Source organism: Cinclus cinclus, chromosome 9 (assembly GCF_963662255.1).
Source record: "Cinclus cinclus chromosome 9, bCinCin1.1, whole genome shotgun sequence".
Lineage (NCBI taxonomy): Eukaryota > Metazoa > Chordata > Aves > Passeriformes > Cinclidae > Cinclus > Cinclus cinclus.
Window position 1 is genome coordinate 8,929,065 of NC_085054.1, and position 18,890 is coordinate 8,947,954.

Sequence of the window (18,890 nt, forward strand, 5' to 3'; positions counted from 1 at the left end):
CCGCGCCGCCGGGAGGAGGTGCCCGAGGGGGGTGGGTGTCTCCGCCCGGCCCAGCCCCGCAGCGGCGCGGAGGAGAGGGCGGCTCTGAGCGGACCTGCCCGGCTGCGCCCGAGACGGACGCTCCGCTGCCCCTGCGCCTTGAGGGCCCGACGGGAAAAGGCGACGCTCGCTTCGTGGAGGAGCCCGGCCGCGGACAGGTATGCGGCGTTACGGGTGCCGGTGCCGCCGCCCGCCCGGCGAAGGGCTACGGGCGCGTCCTGCCCACGGGCGGGGAGCCGTGAGGGAGCCGGAGGGGCTGTGGGTGCGGGGGCCGGGACCGGGACCGCTGGGGCCGCGGCGAGGCCGAGAGGTGCCCCTGCACCAGCGGCTGTGGCCTGGCATTGAGTGCCCGGGGGCTCGGCCGGGCGGGCTCAGCGCACCCGGGGCTCGCCCTGAGATGGGGCCGCGGCGGGCGGCGGGACTCGGCTCCCGGCCTGGATGACCCGCTGGAACAGGAAACTGTAGAAACTCACAGAAGCGCCGGCGTTTTCCGTACAGCTGGCGGCAGGGCAGAGCGTCACCCAGGGCCATCGGCCGGGCTTAAACAGCTGTGTGTCTTCTGGCTGTCGCACCTGTGCCTGCCCTGCTCCGGCCTGGGCTGGGGTTTCTTTCAGTTACCACAAAAATGATAATCAAACAAGCACAAATCGCAGAGGAAGAATAGGGCTTCTGCCTTTAGAGATGCACTCTTGATCGGTCAGCAGTTACTGATTGTGGTGTCTGTATTGGTAGAAAAGCACTTGGACCGTGTGTCACAGTGAATCACCTTCCTGCCTGTTAAAATGCAACATGTGAGGTATCAAACTGTGTATTGAATGGTTTATTGTCCTGCTCTGGTAGAAATATCTAGAATGCTAACAGGAAAAGGCTGTTTGAGTGATTATTAGCATTTCTGATAAACTTACTGCAGTACAGATGTTAAAGACTATTTTTTGCACTAGGTGCTCTCATCTCCATCAGATAGACCTGCTGGTACAGATAATTGTTGATACCTGGTAGCTTGAGCTAGGTGCCTTAAAAGAGGGACCCCCAGACAAAGAAATTCCTGGGCAATTATTATTAGTCTTAACTCTGCAATCAACAGCTATATAAGAGTCTGGGCCCTTCTTGTCTTTGATTGCTTTGCTGTTTTGTTACCAAGCATTTGCCACGGGATCATCTTCATATCCTCTTAAGTCTGTTTCTGTGGTAATTTCAGTCAGTTCTGTGGTCCATGTTATAATGTGGTTGCTCCAGCTATTAATTTTTCAGTAATACTTAAAGTTTTGTCTGTTCTAACTCTTAGTAATGTTTAGGCTGTTAGTTCCAGGTTTCATTGTGATGTATCTTTGACTTATGCAACATAGCCCTATAGCTCAGCTTGCTATAACAATTCTAGCTACTTATGTCAAGCAAGAACTTAGCTACTTTCAAATCATATGTATTTTTCAATAATTCCTACCTGTTTTGGTAAGCATGCCTTCTTTAATAATTTAATATTTGGTATGAGTTTAACCTCGTGCCCTTGCAGAGTTTGAAGGCAAGGTTCACTCTCTTAGTTCTACATAAGCCATAATTCACACAAAGGCCAGAGGTGGGTACCTCTATACCTGTGTACAAAGTTACTGTGAAAAGTTCCCCTTGAGTTCAGTGGAATACATCAAATCAATTTACATTTCTCAACAGGCAAGATTTGCTCCTTGAGGGCTGTAGGGGCATGGTCTTTCCAGTATGGCAGGCTTGAGGGCTCCTGAGCTCTGGGTGGTGTCCCACCTGGAGAGGTGCTGGTCACAGCCTGCTGGGGTGTGGGAGAGTTCAAAGGGCCTCTCATGCTACTGCTCTTTATTGAGTCAGGAGATGCTTGGCTTTAGTCAAAAATACGTTTCCATCCTAACCATAAACCAAGTTTGTAACTACTGGAAATTTTGGGGGGAAAGAAGTCCAGTAACAGTGGTGTCATTTCATTTGTACTGCAGCTGAGGGAGGTAACTCCTGAAATTACAGAGCAGACCTGAGGAGGTCTGGGAGGGAATGCACCATCACAATTCCCCCATGTCTGAAGTCAGTTCATGGTGCTCCACAGAGTGACAGTGTGGTCACCTCGTGCTTCTCTGCTTACAAACAGGTTAATGCTATGTTCCAGTTGTAATTGGAGGGAAATTTTTGGTTACCTGATTATTATGGCTTTGTTAAATGTTAGTAATATATATCAGGAAGGCCTCTTCAACAGTGCCATCCATCAAGTGATTCTCCACACTACACCATACTGAAATACTGTTCAATAAGAAGCATTATCTCAATTTACCTTTTGTGTTTCACTGGCCAAGGTGCCCTTATGACCTTCCCTTACAATTACTGTTAACAGTAGATTGTACCCACAGTGAAGAAATATATATAGTGTGCAACGTACTAGAGTTACCATATTGATTAAAATAAAGATAATAAATGAGGGTCTCCAGCTTGTTGATTTGTGAATCAAATTTGGTTCATGTTGGCAATGGTTGCTCCTGTGAGAAGGATAAGGAATTGTTTGATGGCTAACCTGATCTCCAGTGGAAGTGAGCTGGCATCATTCCCAGTGGCATTCCTGGAAAGAGAAAACAACAATATTGACAGTGTATTATGCCCTGCATTCATTTGCTTTTTTTTTAATTGTGGATACTTGTATTCACCCCATAAATTTATTAAATTTATTTAAATTAAACTTTTCAATATTGTTTGATTTCCTCTTAACGAACCTTGTACCTGTGACTTGTCTATGACATGACAGTGGGGGTGGCTATCCTGTGGCATCCACTAGAGCAGTTTTGATACAGCAATCACATTAATCCATTTAGTGCTTTGTTGGACTGCCCCCATTTAAGGTTGTCTTACTTCTTTTTAATGTTGCATTGAAATACAGAAAATGTTTGATCCAGTCAGCATCCAGATGCAGTTTCTGAGCAGTAACTGCACCAATAGTATGTGAGAATGAATCAGGATTAGCTTGCTTTTTTCATCTGGTTTGTAATTCAATGGTACCTTCATCTTTATCTGAAAACTGAATGGCTTGTTCTGCTCTGGCCAGGGAATGGTGGCTAACTGGCAAACAGACAGCTTGTCTGTCTCTGCAAGACTTCTACAAATACAGCTTGTTGGCAGGTTTTGCTTTTTGCTGCTTGTAGGCCACTCCAGGACCACCAAGGAGTAGCTCATGCTGCTCAAGTTCGTAATAGTTTGGAACTTGTACTTGAGAATTGCTGTGCTTAAAACTATTTTATGATGGTCTCTCAGCTGTGAGCCAGCACTTGTTTAAAGCAGTTGCAATTTCTTATGATGGCTCTGGATTGGCTTCATCTTTTAGATGTATATATTACTGTTTTGTTGTTTTGTGTTTCAACTTTACAGACGTGCCTTAAAACCTGGCCTTCTGCCTAGAGTTATCTTTGGACAGCAGTCCCCAGCCACAAGATGTGGCAAAGACTGCCAGAGGTTAAATAAATCATTGTGCATTGTAAGCTAGAGACCATACACAGTCATGTAAACAGTGAGCACTTTTCTCAGGAAAAATTGTGCAGGATGAGCAGTCACAGAAGTAACTGAATAAAAGAATGGTGGATAATTCTTTAAATGCTGTGTTCAGAGAAGAACCTCTCTATTTACCTAATGGTGTTTTCCTTGTCTTGTGTAAACGATTGATCAGTTACTGATCCATGTAAACATGTTCTGTTAGAATATTGGAGAAAATTTTAAATGCTCTTTCTCCCCTAAAACTTGTTTCTCTCATTGATGATTTTCTAGGGGCTTGCTCTGATGTGATGCAGTGTGACACTGGCCAGAGCTCTAATATACTAATTTCTGTAATTCTTAGCAAACCAAAAAGGAGAAATGTATTATTTTTGTTATTTTGCATTTTTCCTACTCATATTCATGCTTATTGATGTTGTTGAAATTCTAGATCAATAGAATAATCTGGATCAATAATTTAAATGGGACAGAACAATTCAGACTTCAAAAGAACTGAAAACACAATGTTTAGTTGAACTTCAGTTTAATTGTTTTTAAAATTTTAATATTGCAGGGTGTTACATAGAAAGACTTTCTCATTTGTTAAGGTAACACTGTAAGTCAGTTTTTGGGTGCTGCATGTACCAATGCTTTTTTCCTTTAAGGTCCTCCAAAGTAGGTGCATCTCAGATTAAGGAAAAATCTTAAGTTGTGAGGTGTGAATATCCTTCAAATATTCCTTTCTTTCGGTGGTTTATACGCTTGGCTGCAATGCCTGCACAGTCACCTGGCCCATCTAGCCATGTCTCTTTTCAGCTTGTGCACTTAACCTGCACAAATTATTTGTTGTTCTTAGGTTTGTCTTGATTCTTAGGTTTTTCTTGGTAAATTGACCTTTTGCTATGCTAGAAAAATTCTTAGGGTTACACTGGTTTATCTCGCTTTGGTCTCTTTTTTGTAGAGATAGAAATAAAAATAGATAAAACTGTAGTCAAAAATGTGGAGATGTTTCTATAGGAGTTATCAAAATAAGGCAGATTTAACAACAGATGGGTTTAGTTTTATCCAGAATATAATTAAACTGTGGAATTCGTGAATTTTTCCCACGTGCAGCTTTGTGATTCAAGATCAGGAGTCATCTGGAGAAATTCTGTTATTATCAGTGCATGCTCTTAGACACAGTTTACTTTTAGATAGTCCTGTGAGGACCTATGACCCTTATGGGTGTCTTCCAGTCTGAGATACTCAGGATTCTACGGATGTCTTTTGGATACAGGAAAAATATCCTACACAGCTACTGAAGTTAAGCATTAACCTTTTTGGGGAACAGGAACAGCAAAGTATTTTGTGGACAACTCTAAGCAGCAGTCAGAGGTGGGATGGTGGTCCAGGAGGATCTGTGGTCAGGTCCAGGGTGGCTGTTTCCTTACTGCTCCTCCTTGCTAAGCTGGAATTGGTCGGAGTGCCTTATAAGCAGGCTGGCACTGCTGCACTTCTCAGCTCTGGGCTGGGGTGCTCTTGGACCCCTCCACGTCAAGAAACCAAGCAGTATCCTGCAAACATCTCTTTTAGTCAACATACCAGTTGCATTATTTCATATATTCCTAGCAAAAGTAGTTGACTTCTCTGTCCCTATCCCCCAAAACACTGGGATTGAGGGATAAAATACTGTCCAGGTGAGCGTTGTTTATCAGTGATGAGGGGGGTTTATCTTGGTCTGCAGCAGCAAGGATACCTCCTCTTGCAAAAATCTGTTCTCTGTGTTTTCTGGGATATTTGAGGCCATGAAAAGGTGCTGCTTGTGAACAACTATTTTGCAGAGCTAGAAAAGGAAGAAAGGGGTCTTTCTTGCAGTATGAAAAATGAAGACTGCAGGTCCCCAACCCCTTCATAGTGGCAATGTCACACCTTAGCTGGGGTTTAAGGCCCATTACAGCAGCAGTGTTTTGGGATAAGGAGTTTTGTTGCGTTTTTTTCACAAGGCTCACAAGGTTAGGACTCAGCAAGGTTTATGAGCCTGTAAAAGGTGTATAGTAGGAATTATGACTCTGGGGCCTGGAAATACAGAAATTGAAAGGTATCAGATGACTGGGATAAAAAACTGAAGCAACTGATTACACAATCCCTATAGGGAGATAGACTGCTCCCACTCTTCTTGTGCCACACAGCCGTGCTGTCTGGCGAGGCAGCTGAAGCCAGTCCCAGCATGTCCACAGGCCTCTGCTGCCTCAGCACCAGCTGCAGTTGCTGGGTTGTTTGTCACAGCTTGGTCTCCTGGCCTCTGCAGACCAACTGCTGACACACTTGGCTCCTGGGTGCTGGAAGTTACTGCTGCTGTTGAAGGTAAGCAGCTCTCTGGTTCTGTGCAGTCCAGACACGCTGCAGCCATGATGATCAGCATTGCAACAAGGTTGCTTTATGGGGATTGGTGGTTCAGTGCCCCTTTAAGAAGTTTTCTTTTACCTCACATGCTGCTTCCTGATTTGTGTCCAGCTGAGGACCCTGTTTCCTCTCTTTTTCCAGATGTAACTCTTATGGACAGGTGGCTACTGAAACTGAGCTGTGGTGGTTCCTTAAATTGAAACCTATATAAGGTATGTCTGCTGTGCTGCAAAATATAAACATATGGGAAACTATTACAGTTTACCAACATTCTATTTCTGTGCCTTGGACTATACAAGAGTGTATATTTTTGTATAGATATAAACCACACACTATATATAGCAAACATTTTTATATCTCACATATATGCATACACATTCTGTACACATGCACTAATATAGTGCTGTACCACTGTATAGATTGTATCTACTCAATCTAGTACTAGTATGTGTATGGTATATTTGAGCATACATAGAAAGCCAAATATAATAGATTTGTACAAATCTTACTACGATCAGCTACTTAACTGTCCTGCCACTTGATATTTTGTCTTCTTGTAGACAGATGTTTGTGGCCATCATGTAAAGGAGAGCAATTGTTTAATAAGAGCAGGATGAGTTCTTAGCTTTGAGATGCTCTGAAGGAGCTAGCAGCATTTTCTGGGTCTAGTTCTGGAAGCTTCTTGGCCTTAACAACACAGAGTGGCCTAGCATGTCCAGCTAACATTCATCTTCAGGGTTTGTTGCATCAAAAGGCCTTTTAGCAACAATGAACAAAGCATCCAGTGAGGGCTGACACCTTAAGAGGTAGAGCTACATTTTGTCTGTTGGGTTTGGTGGGCTTTTTTTCCCCTGCATAATTTTGGCTTTTCTATAGGGCTTTTTTGGAGGACTCAAGACTACCCTGCAATTGTGTTAACTGATTGTCGATATCACATTTCCACTACTAAGTACAAATAGGTATGCAAAGTCCTTGACCAATTTTGGGGGATGTACCCATCTCCACACCTTACTCAAATAGGTGTCAGGCACTGTTGAGGAAAACTTGTAGGAGGTTGCTTGCATGGAAGGGCTCCAGGGCAGCAAGAGTGCAAGCATGGAGCGAGGAGAGGGGAGCTGTGCCCAGGTGGGAACTGCCACCTTGTGCTCTGACTCTTACCAGTGCTGGCAACAGCAGTGAGCAGCAGAGAGCCTGTGAGAGAGAGATTGTGCCTTATCTCCTGCTGTTCCTTATCTGCCCTGAGCATGGAGCAGGGCAGAGAGAGCTACAGCAGTGCTGAGAGAGAACTTGTTAAAGCCTGCCCCTGACAGCCTGTTCTTCTTGGGGACTTAGCTGTGGCCACCTCAGTTAAGTATGATGAAAATCACTACTACCACGATCATCTTTGATTAAAAAAAGTTTATTTCACACTTCTATACAAATATCCACAGGTAATTTGTAATCATGGAATGATTTAGCATTTTTAACTGGTATAACAAAAGTTTGAGAAAAAAATATACCAGTGACATGACTTATTTTTCAAGAACTTTAACACTGCTAAGACATTCATGTTCTTAGATGAGGGCCACAATCTGATTTTATATTCAGGGGTATTTCTCAAGCTTCTTAGCCCCTGATTAGCCTGGCTTCTGATGGTGCTGAGCCTTTAAGCAAATAAGCTAGGATTCTAGAAGCTCAAAAATTTGGTAATGTCTGAATTAATATATAAGCATTCATAAGTCAGGGTTGTAACATACTGAGATTATCTAGTTTAATAGACTCATTTTTCTTAACACTAAAGGTAACTTTTTAGGTGACCACACCTTCCAAGAAGGCACATTCAAAGTTAGCAGTAAAAATAAGATACTTGACAACTGCCCTCCTAGCAGGTTTTTACCGTAGGAGGGGAAAAGTACCAAGAGGTTTTTGCATAGTTCATATTACAAGCAATTATCATGCATGCTTTTTGAGCAGAATTTTGTTTTAAATGGAATACACAACTGTGAGCTAAATCTTCATTCTTAAGTAGTAACAAGGCTTTAGAATATGGGTAAAAAAGTAAACTCTTTAAATCATTTTCTCAGTTATGCTACAATAACCAGATTACTGACAACACGGTTCTACTTTTATCAACAATTCAGGTATTCAGGATGATTCAGTAGTCTCAACATGGATCAGCTCAGATCCTGACAGTTAAGGTGTAAGTAAGGCATCTATAGCCTCCTTCAAGTGCTAGACAACAGCTGCAGTAGTCAATGCCTTTTGCCAACCAGGAAGTCCTTATGAAGCTACAAAGAGGTTTCCAAAAGACTTTTCACTTTCTTGCAGTGAGTATAAAATGATATCTAAACCACTACTTCAGCCTGGTGTCCAAACTGTTTAACAGTCCACAGTAATATACAAATCATGTTAAAGGACCTGATGTTACAAGCATCAAGAAAAGAAAGCACCCATACACATCATTTGCATTAACATTTACATTTTAGGAAGTACTGGCATCTTCAGTGGTTTATTAAAATGCAGCGAAAGCCTCAGGTCTCATAATTTGAAGTTCAAAAACAGAAACACAAAAACAAGAACAGTGGATTTAAAAATTCAGTACTCTTTGGCCTACCAGTTAGTCAAAGACAATGATTTATAATAAAAATAAATACAAAAATGACTAAAATATGTATATACAGAAAGTACATCTAATATTCAAGCCTCTCTTAAAAAAAAAAACCTGTGTATATTTGTTGTGAGCAAGAATCACACAGTCTGATCTTAAAAAGAAAAAAAAAAAGGAACCCAAAATCAAGGAACTTGACCCATTGCACATGTAATTTATGATGATGTTTTTTGTTAACCCCTAACTACTGCAGCAAGCAAAGGTTATGACTAAAGCAGACTTGCAGGTCTTCAGTTATACCTGAACCAAGTGTGATAAGGCCACTGTGTGTTTATAAAGCACTGTGCACTGAGGGAACAATGGAGAACTCATCTTGACCTTAATCATGCATTTCTTAAATAACTAGGAAGATAGGAACAAAAACCACTGTAGTGGTTTTGCTTATTTTGCAGAAAAGACCTCAAATCAGCATAGTATTTTCTAAAGTGTGGGTTAGATTTAAGGGGGATGAAGACGCAGTGTGGAAATTAAATAAGGCAAATAAAGTCTGTTGAAGCCCATTTTAACTGTGCAAATAAAAGCCTCAGTATAAGTAGTAGTATCTACCATCAAATGGTGAATGTCCGTAGTGTTCACAGGTCTAACTCCACCAGTATTCCATGAATGAAAACCTTAACCTCTCGCTGAACTTTGTGGATAAATAACATTTTTGCCTAAGAATAACTTTCATTTTCATTCCATTTGGTGAACCACTGCTTTGTCTCAGGGTCTTGGTTTTTCCCATCTCTTATCTGTCGCTCCTCTTTTGGAATTCTTACAGCGTGATAGCGGGGGACATTGTCTTCGTACCTGGAACGCCGGAAGAACCCGCACTGCGCAGAGAAGGAAAAGAACACTTCAGGTCTAAGGTACTGCCACAGTCCTACAGCTGTAGAGGCAGTAAATTCTTCCTTCACACAAATATGCAGGTAAGAAAATCGAAAACAGAAGTACGTAGGCCAAAAATCTAGTATATTTAGCTGTAAAACTGTGAGCCAAGAGGTCTGCATTAGCTGTTCAGCAGCAGTTAAAGACAAACAGGCATGCTCTGACTATCCATGGTAATCAAATACCTTAAAAAGACTCCCTCCAGTACAAAGCTGTTCATTCATCTAATGAGGACATTTACTGCTACACACAGGAAAGCTGCTTCTCCTGAATCAAAGGTAGGTATGTACTTCAGTGTCTTCCTGTATGGTGACATGATTTACCCTTAAGAACCTACAGAAAGATTTCCAGAACATTCAAGAAAAGTTACCCTAAGGGAGTTGGTTTTCAAAGCATCATTTCCACTCCAGTCACTGGAGCTAGTGTGCCATGGGAAGTCGCTCTGGATGAAATCTGTAACAGTTTAGTGGTGCCCTGCAATTTTTAATTCAAAGCGGCTGTAGAAAGTGATTTTGAATACTGAGGAAGGACTAAAACTGATTTCTAAAACAAAAGGGAGCTATGGTCACAATATTACAACGGTAACGATTGGTACACACTCCATTTTACATCCTTATGGATCACTGATCATCCTTATGGATCAGGATTCAGGTTAAGAGTCATTGTGCCATCCAGCTGTCATCAGATACTGCTGGAGGTAAGAACATGTTAAAGTGGGCAAGGTTTTGTTCATAGTATTTAGGGTGCTGGATTTTTTGGTTCTGTATGGCCAATGGTTTGGAGGTTTGTTTTTTTTATATTAGAACTTAGATGGAACTGAATTTTTAAAAAGTTACAGTGAGCAAAAACCAAATCTTTAGCCTTCTCATAGTTTCATTAAACACTGTTATGAAATAATTCATAAAGAATTCTTCCCCATCCCCTGACCCCAAGCACACTTATGGATACAATGCACATGCATGTAATATCTTAAGTGGAATAAAAGTTGCTGAAAGCATAAATCATCATGCATCTTGTAACTTCAGCAAAATGTGTTCCTAGAGAAATGTACCTTAGAACTCAAGTAAAATAGATGTTTCCACAGTGATAAATTCTCATTATGAAAACCCTTCTCTGATGTAAGCAACATGTACCTTTCAGCATGCACTAAAGGTTAGTAAAGCAAATTTATGTATTGCTTGTGTAGGCTTACCTTTACATATTAACTCTACAGTGTTGATTCTCATCTTGCAAGCCAAAGACTTACTTGAAATGTTAAAGCACGAATTAAAAAAAAAAAATACCCATTGCAACAGACCACCATGTTTAAAAAAAAAAAAAAGGCATTTTAGACCAGGGTAAACCTCTGTGTGTTCACATGCACCAAAAGCTGAAAATCTATCAATAGAAGGAGCAAGCAAGTATGATAGCTTAAAATCCAAAAGTTAATAGAACTTATGCAGAAAAAGCTTCACAGTTAGCCACTGCAACCATAGCATGTGCCACAGCTAGAAATTAAAAAATATCATGTTACCAATTACAGAAGTAGATCAGTACTATGCATCAGAAGTAAGCCTCTCTTTATCAGATGGCTGAGCATGGATCTCAGCCTTGTGATATGTGGCATCGTAATGATCTTTCTTATTTCTCTTGAAGAAACCACACTACAAGGAAGCAAGGTATTTAGTCAATCTTTGTGGACTGGAAGAAGTCAAACCTATTAAAACTGACTTAACTTTGTCAACTGCCTTCCCAGGCCAAAATAAAAATTTTTTTAAAAAATAAATAAATAAATAAAAATAAAGAAATCATCTCAACTCAAGCACTCTGCTGTTTCTAGATCTGAGAACTTCTTGGGCTAACTTGATCTATACAGTAACAGAATAAAATAACCTGAATTATTAACAGAGTAACCTGAGAATATTATTTTAGAGGCATTTTGATGCAGAGAATCTGTTTTGGTTTTTTTTTATGAAAAGCTACAATAGAGTAAGTCCACAGCAATGGGAGGTGGCTGTGAAGAGCAGAAAAGCCTCTACAGAAACCTGTTTATGGACCAATACATGGGACAGACAAAACCAGAGGTTGTAGAACAAAACCAGTTACTGCTTTGATTCCTTCAATACAAGCTTTTGTCTTATACCAATGATGTGTCTTTCCAGCACAATGTTTGTCCTTCATAGAATAGCATTGTCTGTCATCAAAAACAGCATTTTTCACTGTGTGCGCATGTGAAAAATGTTTGTATTTTCATGCACAGTAAAACACTAGTAGATAGAATCTAACAACCCACCCAGTCAATATTCATTCATCAGAAATATTTGCAGGAGCAGCTGGGCATTTTTTAGAAAAGAAGGAAAGCAGAACTATCCTATGGGAAGTAACATGCAGCAAATACCTCCTCAAAGCTAATTGCTGCAGTTTCACTGGAAAAAAAGTGACAGCTGGATATTCTTCACCTCCTCTTCCTTAATAACTTCTGCTGTCCCATAACAGCAAATGGGTTTTTTTGGGTTAAGCTAACTGCCTACACCTGTAAAAACTAAGAATAAAAAGGACTGTTCTGTTATACCTGGAACCACAAATAATTGGCATTTTTACAAAGGTTGTTAGAAAAAATGTACTTGATTTTTTTCTTTTGCAAATAGTAAATCATTAATTATACCTCTTTATTTATTCCTTTAAGGTTTCTAAGATAAAAAAAGCAGTAAGAAATTCACCAGCACACTTGGTTATGTAATTAAGACTGCGCTTTTGGTTATTTTCATCTACTATCAGTTTAATGGTATTTCTGATATGATGAGAACAGAGCCCTACTAAAACATTTATAAATAGCTCACATGAAGTTTTACACCTCCAAAAGCTGTACTCATCTGTATCAAACGATGGCCTCTGAGAACCTTTGTGTCAAGTCTCATCTGGAGCTCAAAATACTTCCTTTTGAGGATGTGAAAACAGAAAAATTGCGTAACAAGTCTGCCCGCACAACCACTTGCATTCCAAGTGCTGCAACACTGAGAAACTGATAATATATAATTTGTGCAGTTTTGCCCTATTTTGAGTTCCAGTACATCACCATTTACTTAATTAGTTTGCCATCTTCTCAGAGAGTAGAAAATAAAAAATAACCAGAAGAATAAAAGCTTACCTTCCATAGTAAGAATACCAAGAGTGCAAGCATGAGTATTCCAGCAAGGACAGCCACTGCAATGATCCACCACGGAACTCCTGTATAGACGGCCACTGTTTTTTCAGGAAATACAGTAACACGCACCTATGGGACAGAAAATGTGTTGGTAGAAGGAAAATTTTAGAAGGTACATGTTTAATTAGAAAGCTGCAATTTCTATAGTCTTATCTCTAACAAGATGTCTTCTACAAAATGCTTTGGAAGAAAACGTTCCCACTGGTATAATTTCAATATGGTAATTAATTTTTTCAACCCCATTAAATGGTAAAAATTATCAGCAAGTCAAAGCTCAGTAAAAAAGTTAAAATTTCCGCTGGTTTTGTTTTAAATTTGTTTCATACCTGGTCTTTGGAGATAAGCTGGAACAATCACAACCATAACACGTGTTTAGCATTAAACACTGAACCTACCTGAGCAACTTCATTTGTGAGTTTAACTTTCTTAGCTGCAACAGGAACATTGATAGAAGCCTTAACAAGAATGTCAAGGTAGTTCATTTTTGAGTATTCCTGTTCCAAAATAGAACATTAATTATTAGACACAGAACAGGAGAGAACTCTGACCTTTCAAAAAGGGCAGGTAAGAGGCCTTACCTCTAAGAAGGTACTGTTCCACAGTCTGGAACGCAGCACAATAGATGCCTTGCTGTCTAAACCCTTCAGGGGACACTTTATGTCCACACAGTGTGCATTCACATTGCAGCTCTGCAATTACAGATTTCTACATGTAAATTTGTTAAAATCTCACCCCAACATTAAAAACTGAATTATATGCACCATACCTCCATGCAAGAACCACTATCTGCTTGTACTGACAGCAGTGGGAAAATGCAATGAAGATGCTGTTACTGGCTTATTTTAATGTAAGCAGCTATGTAGATACTCTTTCCTAGTTCTTTCTCACAGTAGATAATCTAAAATTTTTAAAAGCACTGATATTTGGATACAAGATAAAAAGAAGGAAAACAGAAAATTTTTTTCACTCTGCCAAACTCAGAAAAGCCCTCTTTTGACTGCAGAAGGAGGTATCTGACAAGAATATAGATGATGCAATATCCTTACCAAGGTCTTGTATTTTCTTTCTGAGAATAAAGAAAATGCCTGGCTATCTGTAATCTGCTTCTCTGCAACTTCACGCTTCCTTCTTGAGTTATGGGATTCCTAAAAAGAAACAGAAGTAAAAGACTAAAAAGCAGTATATTACAAGGATCTTTTCATTCATAAACTAGAGCTCAGTGTTTTCTTTCAAAATCAGCTCATGTCTGACAGCATTATATATCCCTACTTATCTACATTTATTGCTAAGAAGAAAATTTGAGATTACATAAAGAAAGGCCAACAGACTATTTTCTTTAATAGGGCAAGGGGGGGTTTAGCTCTATAAAGATTTCAATGCTATTTCTGTTTTTTTGTTTAAAGACTATTACAGTAGTTTTCTAAAAGAGTAAGAATGTGCTAAGATCAGTAGATGCATGTTTTTTAACTGTATACTAATTACACTCAATGCAAATTATATTAATTAATAATGATCTGACAAAAGCAGTTTTATGTGCGTGTAGTTTTAATGGTGGAAAATAAAAACTCCTCCCATATGAATTTAAGATTATATGAACAAAAAATTGCAGTTCAAGTTTTAGGACAAAGATTTTGCTAGATAGGCACAATCCTGGGCTATGAAAATCACCTTGTATTATATTTCTTGTCTTGAAAAAAGTACATGGGATCCCCCCAGGCTGGGAAGATATTTAGCTACTTAATGGTTTTTGAGTAAGAACTGAGATGCTTTCATTACTGAGCAGCTTTCAGTAGTACTGATGAAATTTGTTAGAACAGTCAGATGTTTCATCCTGTGTAAGAGCCTATGACAGCAGTGCCCATGGCAAAAACAGTCATTGTGGCACAGCATCTATCCTTCAGCATACCAGCCTCACTAGCTGTTATCAGGTCTCCTGACAGGCTCATTCACTGATACATCGCTCATGTATTGTGCTTGTGAGCTGCTTAAGATGAAAGGTAACTCCTAGAGGCAAGCTCTCGTGCCTTGCTCTTGCTGTGGGGTGCTTTCATGCTGTACCAATCCATGAACAGAAGACAGAGTAACATACCCCAAGATGCAAACTGTTGATTTCATTCTCAGGTTGACAGGAGACTTTTTCCAAGCCTTTGGAGTCTATTTTCATCAAATAAAGCAGCCATTTGCCACTACTAATTTCTTTTGGCCACTGGATGTCCAGGGAAGCAGTACCAAATGCTTTCAGTGGTCTGCCCAAGTTAGTCACCTGTTAAAACAAACGTTCTTTAAACTGTGAAATAATTTTAGAGGAATTTTCTTCCTGAAACCATTAATGACTTGGACAAGTTTTAAGCACGCAGCTAACAAGAAATTTAGGTCAGATGAAAGGTAGTCAAAATAGTAGAAAGACAAAGCATATACTAAAACTAGCATACCTGGAGAGCAAGGAAATGCATAGAAGGATTAGAATTCCCTAACATGAACTTTTAGTTGTTGGTTTTAGAAATTAATCTTCATGTGAAACGACAACTCCAATTTAAAGTTAACCCATCAGTCAGTTGTGTAACTGAAGCAAACTGCAAATTTCTGAGGAACTCTGACACAGAGAGAAAACAAGCTCTTGGTCTTGTAAATCTGAAAAGTTTTTTCCCCAGCCTCGTTTTTTACTTTCTTAGTGTCACTGATCATACTAAGTTTTAAATCAGATCTTTTAACTGCTGCTGCTACAATACCTGGACAAGGTACAAAAAGAAGTAAAGGACTGACAGAGATGGACTTTAATTTCTCTTAGTCTCCTCCTTACTGTATTTTGCAGAAGGCCAAGACAGTGATATAGACTCACACATTCAGAGGGGCTCTCCCAGCACAGCACTGGCTCTGTTCTCACTGCCAGTGTGCACCAGCCAGGCCTGGGCAGGCCCCAGGCAGGATCTGCTTTAACTTTGTTCTCTCCCTGCCTGGGCTTTTGTGCCGTACAACCAAACGTGCGTGAACTGCTCCAAAAAAAGAGCTTGCAGGCAACCTCAGGTCACTTCCTCAGAATATGATCATAAAACATCAAGGCCTAAAGAAGCTCTAGTCCACAGTCAAACTGCAATGTTCTGATCAGGAAGTCAGGATTTTGGGACAAAGAAAGCCAATTTCATTATAGAAACTTTTCTAAGTATTCATATACATAAAGCAAGAAGCTGTGCATTTGTCTGAAAGCAGCTGTTGGCATTAATTTAAGTTACTCACTCTGAATTCAAACTCTATGAGGTTTCCAATATCATCTTCAGATTTCATAGCACTCTCACCGATGATGTTACCTCCAAAATATACCTGAGAAGGCTTAGCAACTCTGTTCAGGTGGGGGCGGGAAAGGAGAATAAAAAAAGATTTTAATGAGTCTGAAGCAAAACTGTCCCCAGACCCCCCAGTTTGTCAGGCTATCAGCACTTACCCAGTGAGTGATAAAAGCAATTCAAGAACCACTTTAGCACTGGCTGTAATTGGAGTCAAATTAACTTGAGTGCTTGTTCTACAATGAAAAGGAAAAAACGGTGTTTATTTTGCAGATTTAGTGGGTTTCTCTCTACTACTAAATTACTTCTGTGACTCAAACGAATTCAAAATGTTTACAAGTGTATATTAAAGCAAAGTGCAGGTGCATGCACACAGAGAAAACTTACGTTTCCAGCTTCAGGTTAATGGCTAAGTCTGTTGTATCAATATTAATTTTAGTGGTACTTAAGACCAGATAAAAGGTTACCTAAACAAGAAAGAAAACAAATATATGACCTCTTTATAAGATACATTGATGCATGGAATTTTATGGAAAATTTCAATATTAAGTTCTAAAGTAGAAAAGACAGATCCAAATCAAATTTCCAGTTTCTACACAGAGGAACTTCGGGTGACTGCAGTCAGTCAGGACAAGATGTTACAACTTGAGCAAAGTAAGTGCAACTTACATTAGAATTTCTTTTGAAAGGATTTCCAAGTTCACACTCTGCTTGAGAACCATTCTGGTTAGCACCACACGTTAGCTGTTTTTCCTGATTAAACAGAATACATTTAGAAGTAAAAATATGCTGGAAGTATTTTTAAATTTTCAGAATTTTTTCCTCTTTAAAATACTTACAGGATAAGCCCTCATCTCTCTGAATGCAGAGTATGTCAAACTGTCTGGAAAAGTTGCAATTAGTTTAGCTTCATATGCATCTTCACCATCTTTCTGTGGATTTTTTACATCAGATGGATTGTTCGTCACTGTTATTTCCAGGGCAATATCTTTCTGGTCTCTCAGAACGAGCACTGGCACGCCATTTTCACTGCAGAAACAGAATGTATAGGGTTCTGTGCATTAGGAAAACAAATGTGTGTGCAAGTTTGCTTCTTATGATAGTTTATCCAAATATAATTCCCCCTTATTAGGGAGAATTATGGTAAAACTATGAACATGAACAGTCAGGCTTTTCCCCCACACCAGTATTTCATCTGACGGTGGCCAGCAATTAAGAGCACAGAACAGGCTGACAAATCCCTCAAATAATCAGGAGTTTATAGTTTTTCTAAACCAGCACTTGCATCTGACTTGTGTAGTGATTAATTTTCTCCAAATCAATCTACTGACCTGCTTTTTTGTTGTTAAGTACACATAGGATTGGCTTCTGAGTGTGGCACTCACTGCTAAAAGTGCCTGACTGCTAGCAGTAAATAAATGTACTCCCTGCTGTTTGCTTCACCCCCTGTCTAATTTCACTAGCCCTCCAGGAAGGAGGGATGCAGCAGGGTTCTGGAGCACATGTTAAAGTTAAATCATTACTCCATTTCTCTTTTAACTACTTCTCTTGGGCTATTAGACTGTACTCTGTTGAGCTGTCATACAGTCAAGTTTCATCTGCAAAATAATTAACACTGTCACAATAAACTACTGCAAGGCTGGTTTAGAATCTAATTTCTCCAGGTGTTAAACTGGTTTTATTTTTCTTTTAGCCTACCCCTGCACTATTGTGGCCACTTAGTATGCATTCAATTCCGAACACACTTTTCTGCTCAAGCTCTTCCCCTCTGCCCCCATTCCTCACCCTGACAAATCAATACCGCTACCAAGGGCTGTGTTTGCCAGACAGACAAAAAACTGCTCTCTTTCCCAAAATCCTCTCCTTAAAGCTCTTTTAAGCATTTGTTAATAATTTGAACTTTAGAAGTGCATTAATCAAGACTTACAGTGGTAAATAAGTAAACCTGTCTTCATTTCCGTCTCTTGTACAAAACCGGTACTGAAGCTTAAGATTGCTGTGACATTCATTGTCATCGCCACATCCTTCTTTTAAGAACTCCACCTAAATAAAACCAAAGCAATTTTACTGCCTGACACACAATTCTAGCTTAAAATGAGATTTCTGAAGCACACTGAATAAAGCATCTACTTGCAACTCACAAGGCACTTTCCTGGACAGAGATCAGATTTTATCCTGACTTAATTCTTGCCTGTTGAGTTTTTCTTTGTGAGATACAGCCCTTGATGCGGGTAATTTTGAACTTTAAATGTGACAAAAAAACAGAGTTGGGTAATTCTAAATGAGAGTTACACTTCCTCTAATGAGGAAGTACATCTTTAAGTTTGATTCTTCAATAAGCATTGAGGACATCAGAATTTTAACTGAGATATTCCCTCCCTTCTATGTTACTGATGCAGTCATTGCTCAAATGCTGTTACAGTGTCCTAACAGTGGAAGAATTAAGAGTGTACATTATCTTGTTATGTTGGACGAGTATTCCTAGCAGGAGACAATGAATTTCCATTTTTAATCAAAAGTACATTTCCTCCTAAACTCTTTGGGGAGAGGGAAGAAACCAAAAAGCTATCCCATCTTCACTTTCATTGGGAAAAAAAAAAAAAAAAAGTACATTGTTCATAACATGTAACAAGTTCAGAACAAAATATAAAATAATAATCCAACAGTTACATGTCCAGTGCCACCCCAGTTATTTCCTCTGGACATAATTTAGTTTTTTACAGTCTTTAAAATAAAGTTATTTGAAGAAGTGCAGATTTATGTGAATATGTGATATCAAAGGCTTACTTTGGTGGTCTCTGTTTCAGATTCGTTTGAATTTAGAATTGGTATAAGATCTGGAAGCACACTCTCTCTTCTCTTGGATGGTGACTCCAGGCCAGCAATTTTAACGCTGACTGATATTGGAATGGGACGTAGTTTATCTTTTATTTTTTCCTGTTAAAGCATTTTAAATTGCATAATTAGTGTACAGTGCAGAGAAGAAAAAAAACAACACAGAGGTGAGCTTTTGAAACTGTATATA

At 39.6% G+C, this 18,890-nt stretch overlaps 1 protein-coding gene and 1 long non-coding RNA gene across 11 annotated transcripts in view; one reads left to right on the forward strand and one right to left on the reverse strand.

Annotated features, from left to right (window-relative positions):
- Positions 1 to 63: 63 nt before the first annotated feature.
- Positions 64 to 18,890, forward strand: part of LOC134047490 (uncharacterized) — a 35,107-nt gene continuing 16,280 nt past the window's right edge. For all 5 annotated transcript variants that reach the window (XR_009933448.1, XR_009933449.1, XR_009933447.1 and 2 more), the window contains exons 1-3: positions 64 to 197; positions 6,028 to 6,098; positions 9,294 to 9,441. This is a non-coding gene — a long non-coding RNA (uncharacterized LOC134047490). The remainder of the gene's footprint in view (positions 198 to 6,027; positions 6,099 to 9,293; positions 9,442 to 18,890) is intronic.
- The window catches only part of ITGA6 (integrin subunit alpha 6), a 42,123-nt gene continuing 30,555 nt past the window's right edge, over positions 7,323 to 18,890 (reverse strand). For 2 of the 6 annotated variants that reach the window (XM_062498703.1, XM_062498702.1), the window contains 13 exons: positions 18,653 to 18,802; positions 17,793 to 17,908; positions 16,705 to 16,894; positions 16,535 to 16,618; positions 16,253 to 16,332; positions 16,024 to 16,101; positions 15,819 to 15,921; positions 14,674 to 14,847; positions 13,631 to 13,729; positions 13,163 to 13,273; positions 12,980 to 13,078; positions 12,528 to 12,653; positions 7,323 to 9,345 (listed from right to left, as the gene is read on the reverse strand). In XM_062498703.1, coding sequence (XP_062354687.1) covers positions 9,187 to 9,345; positions 12,528 to 12,653; positions 12,980 to 13,078; positions 13,163 to 13,273; positions 13,631 to 13,729; positions 14,674 to 14,847; positions 15,819 to 15,921; positions 16,024 to 16,101; positions 16,253 to 16,332; positions 16,535 to 16,618; positions 16,705 to 16,894; positions 17,793 to 17,908; positions 18,653 to 18,802 — 1,569 coding nt within the window. In that variant the 3' untranslated portion in view covers positions 7,323 to 9,186. Of the gene's footprint in view, positions 9,346 to 9,435; positions 11,044 to 12,527; positions 12,654 to 12,979; positions 13,079 to 13,162; positions 13,274 to 13,630; positions 13,730 to 14,673; positions 14,848 to 15,818; positions 15,922 to 16,023; positions 16,102 to 16,252; positions 16,333 to 16,534; positions 16,619 to 16,704; positions 16,895 to 17,792; positions 17,909 to 18,652; positions 18,803 to 18,890 lie in introns of those variants that run through there. The other 4 variants (XM_062498705.1, XM_062498706.1, XM_062498707.1 and 1 more) reach the window with 4 other exon arrangements.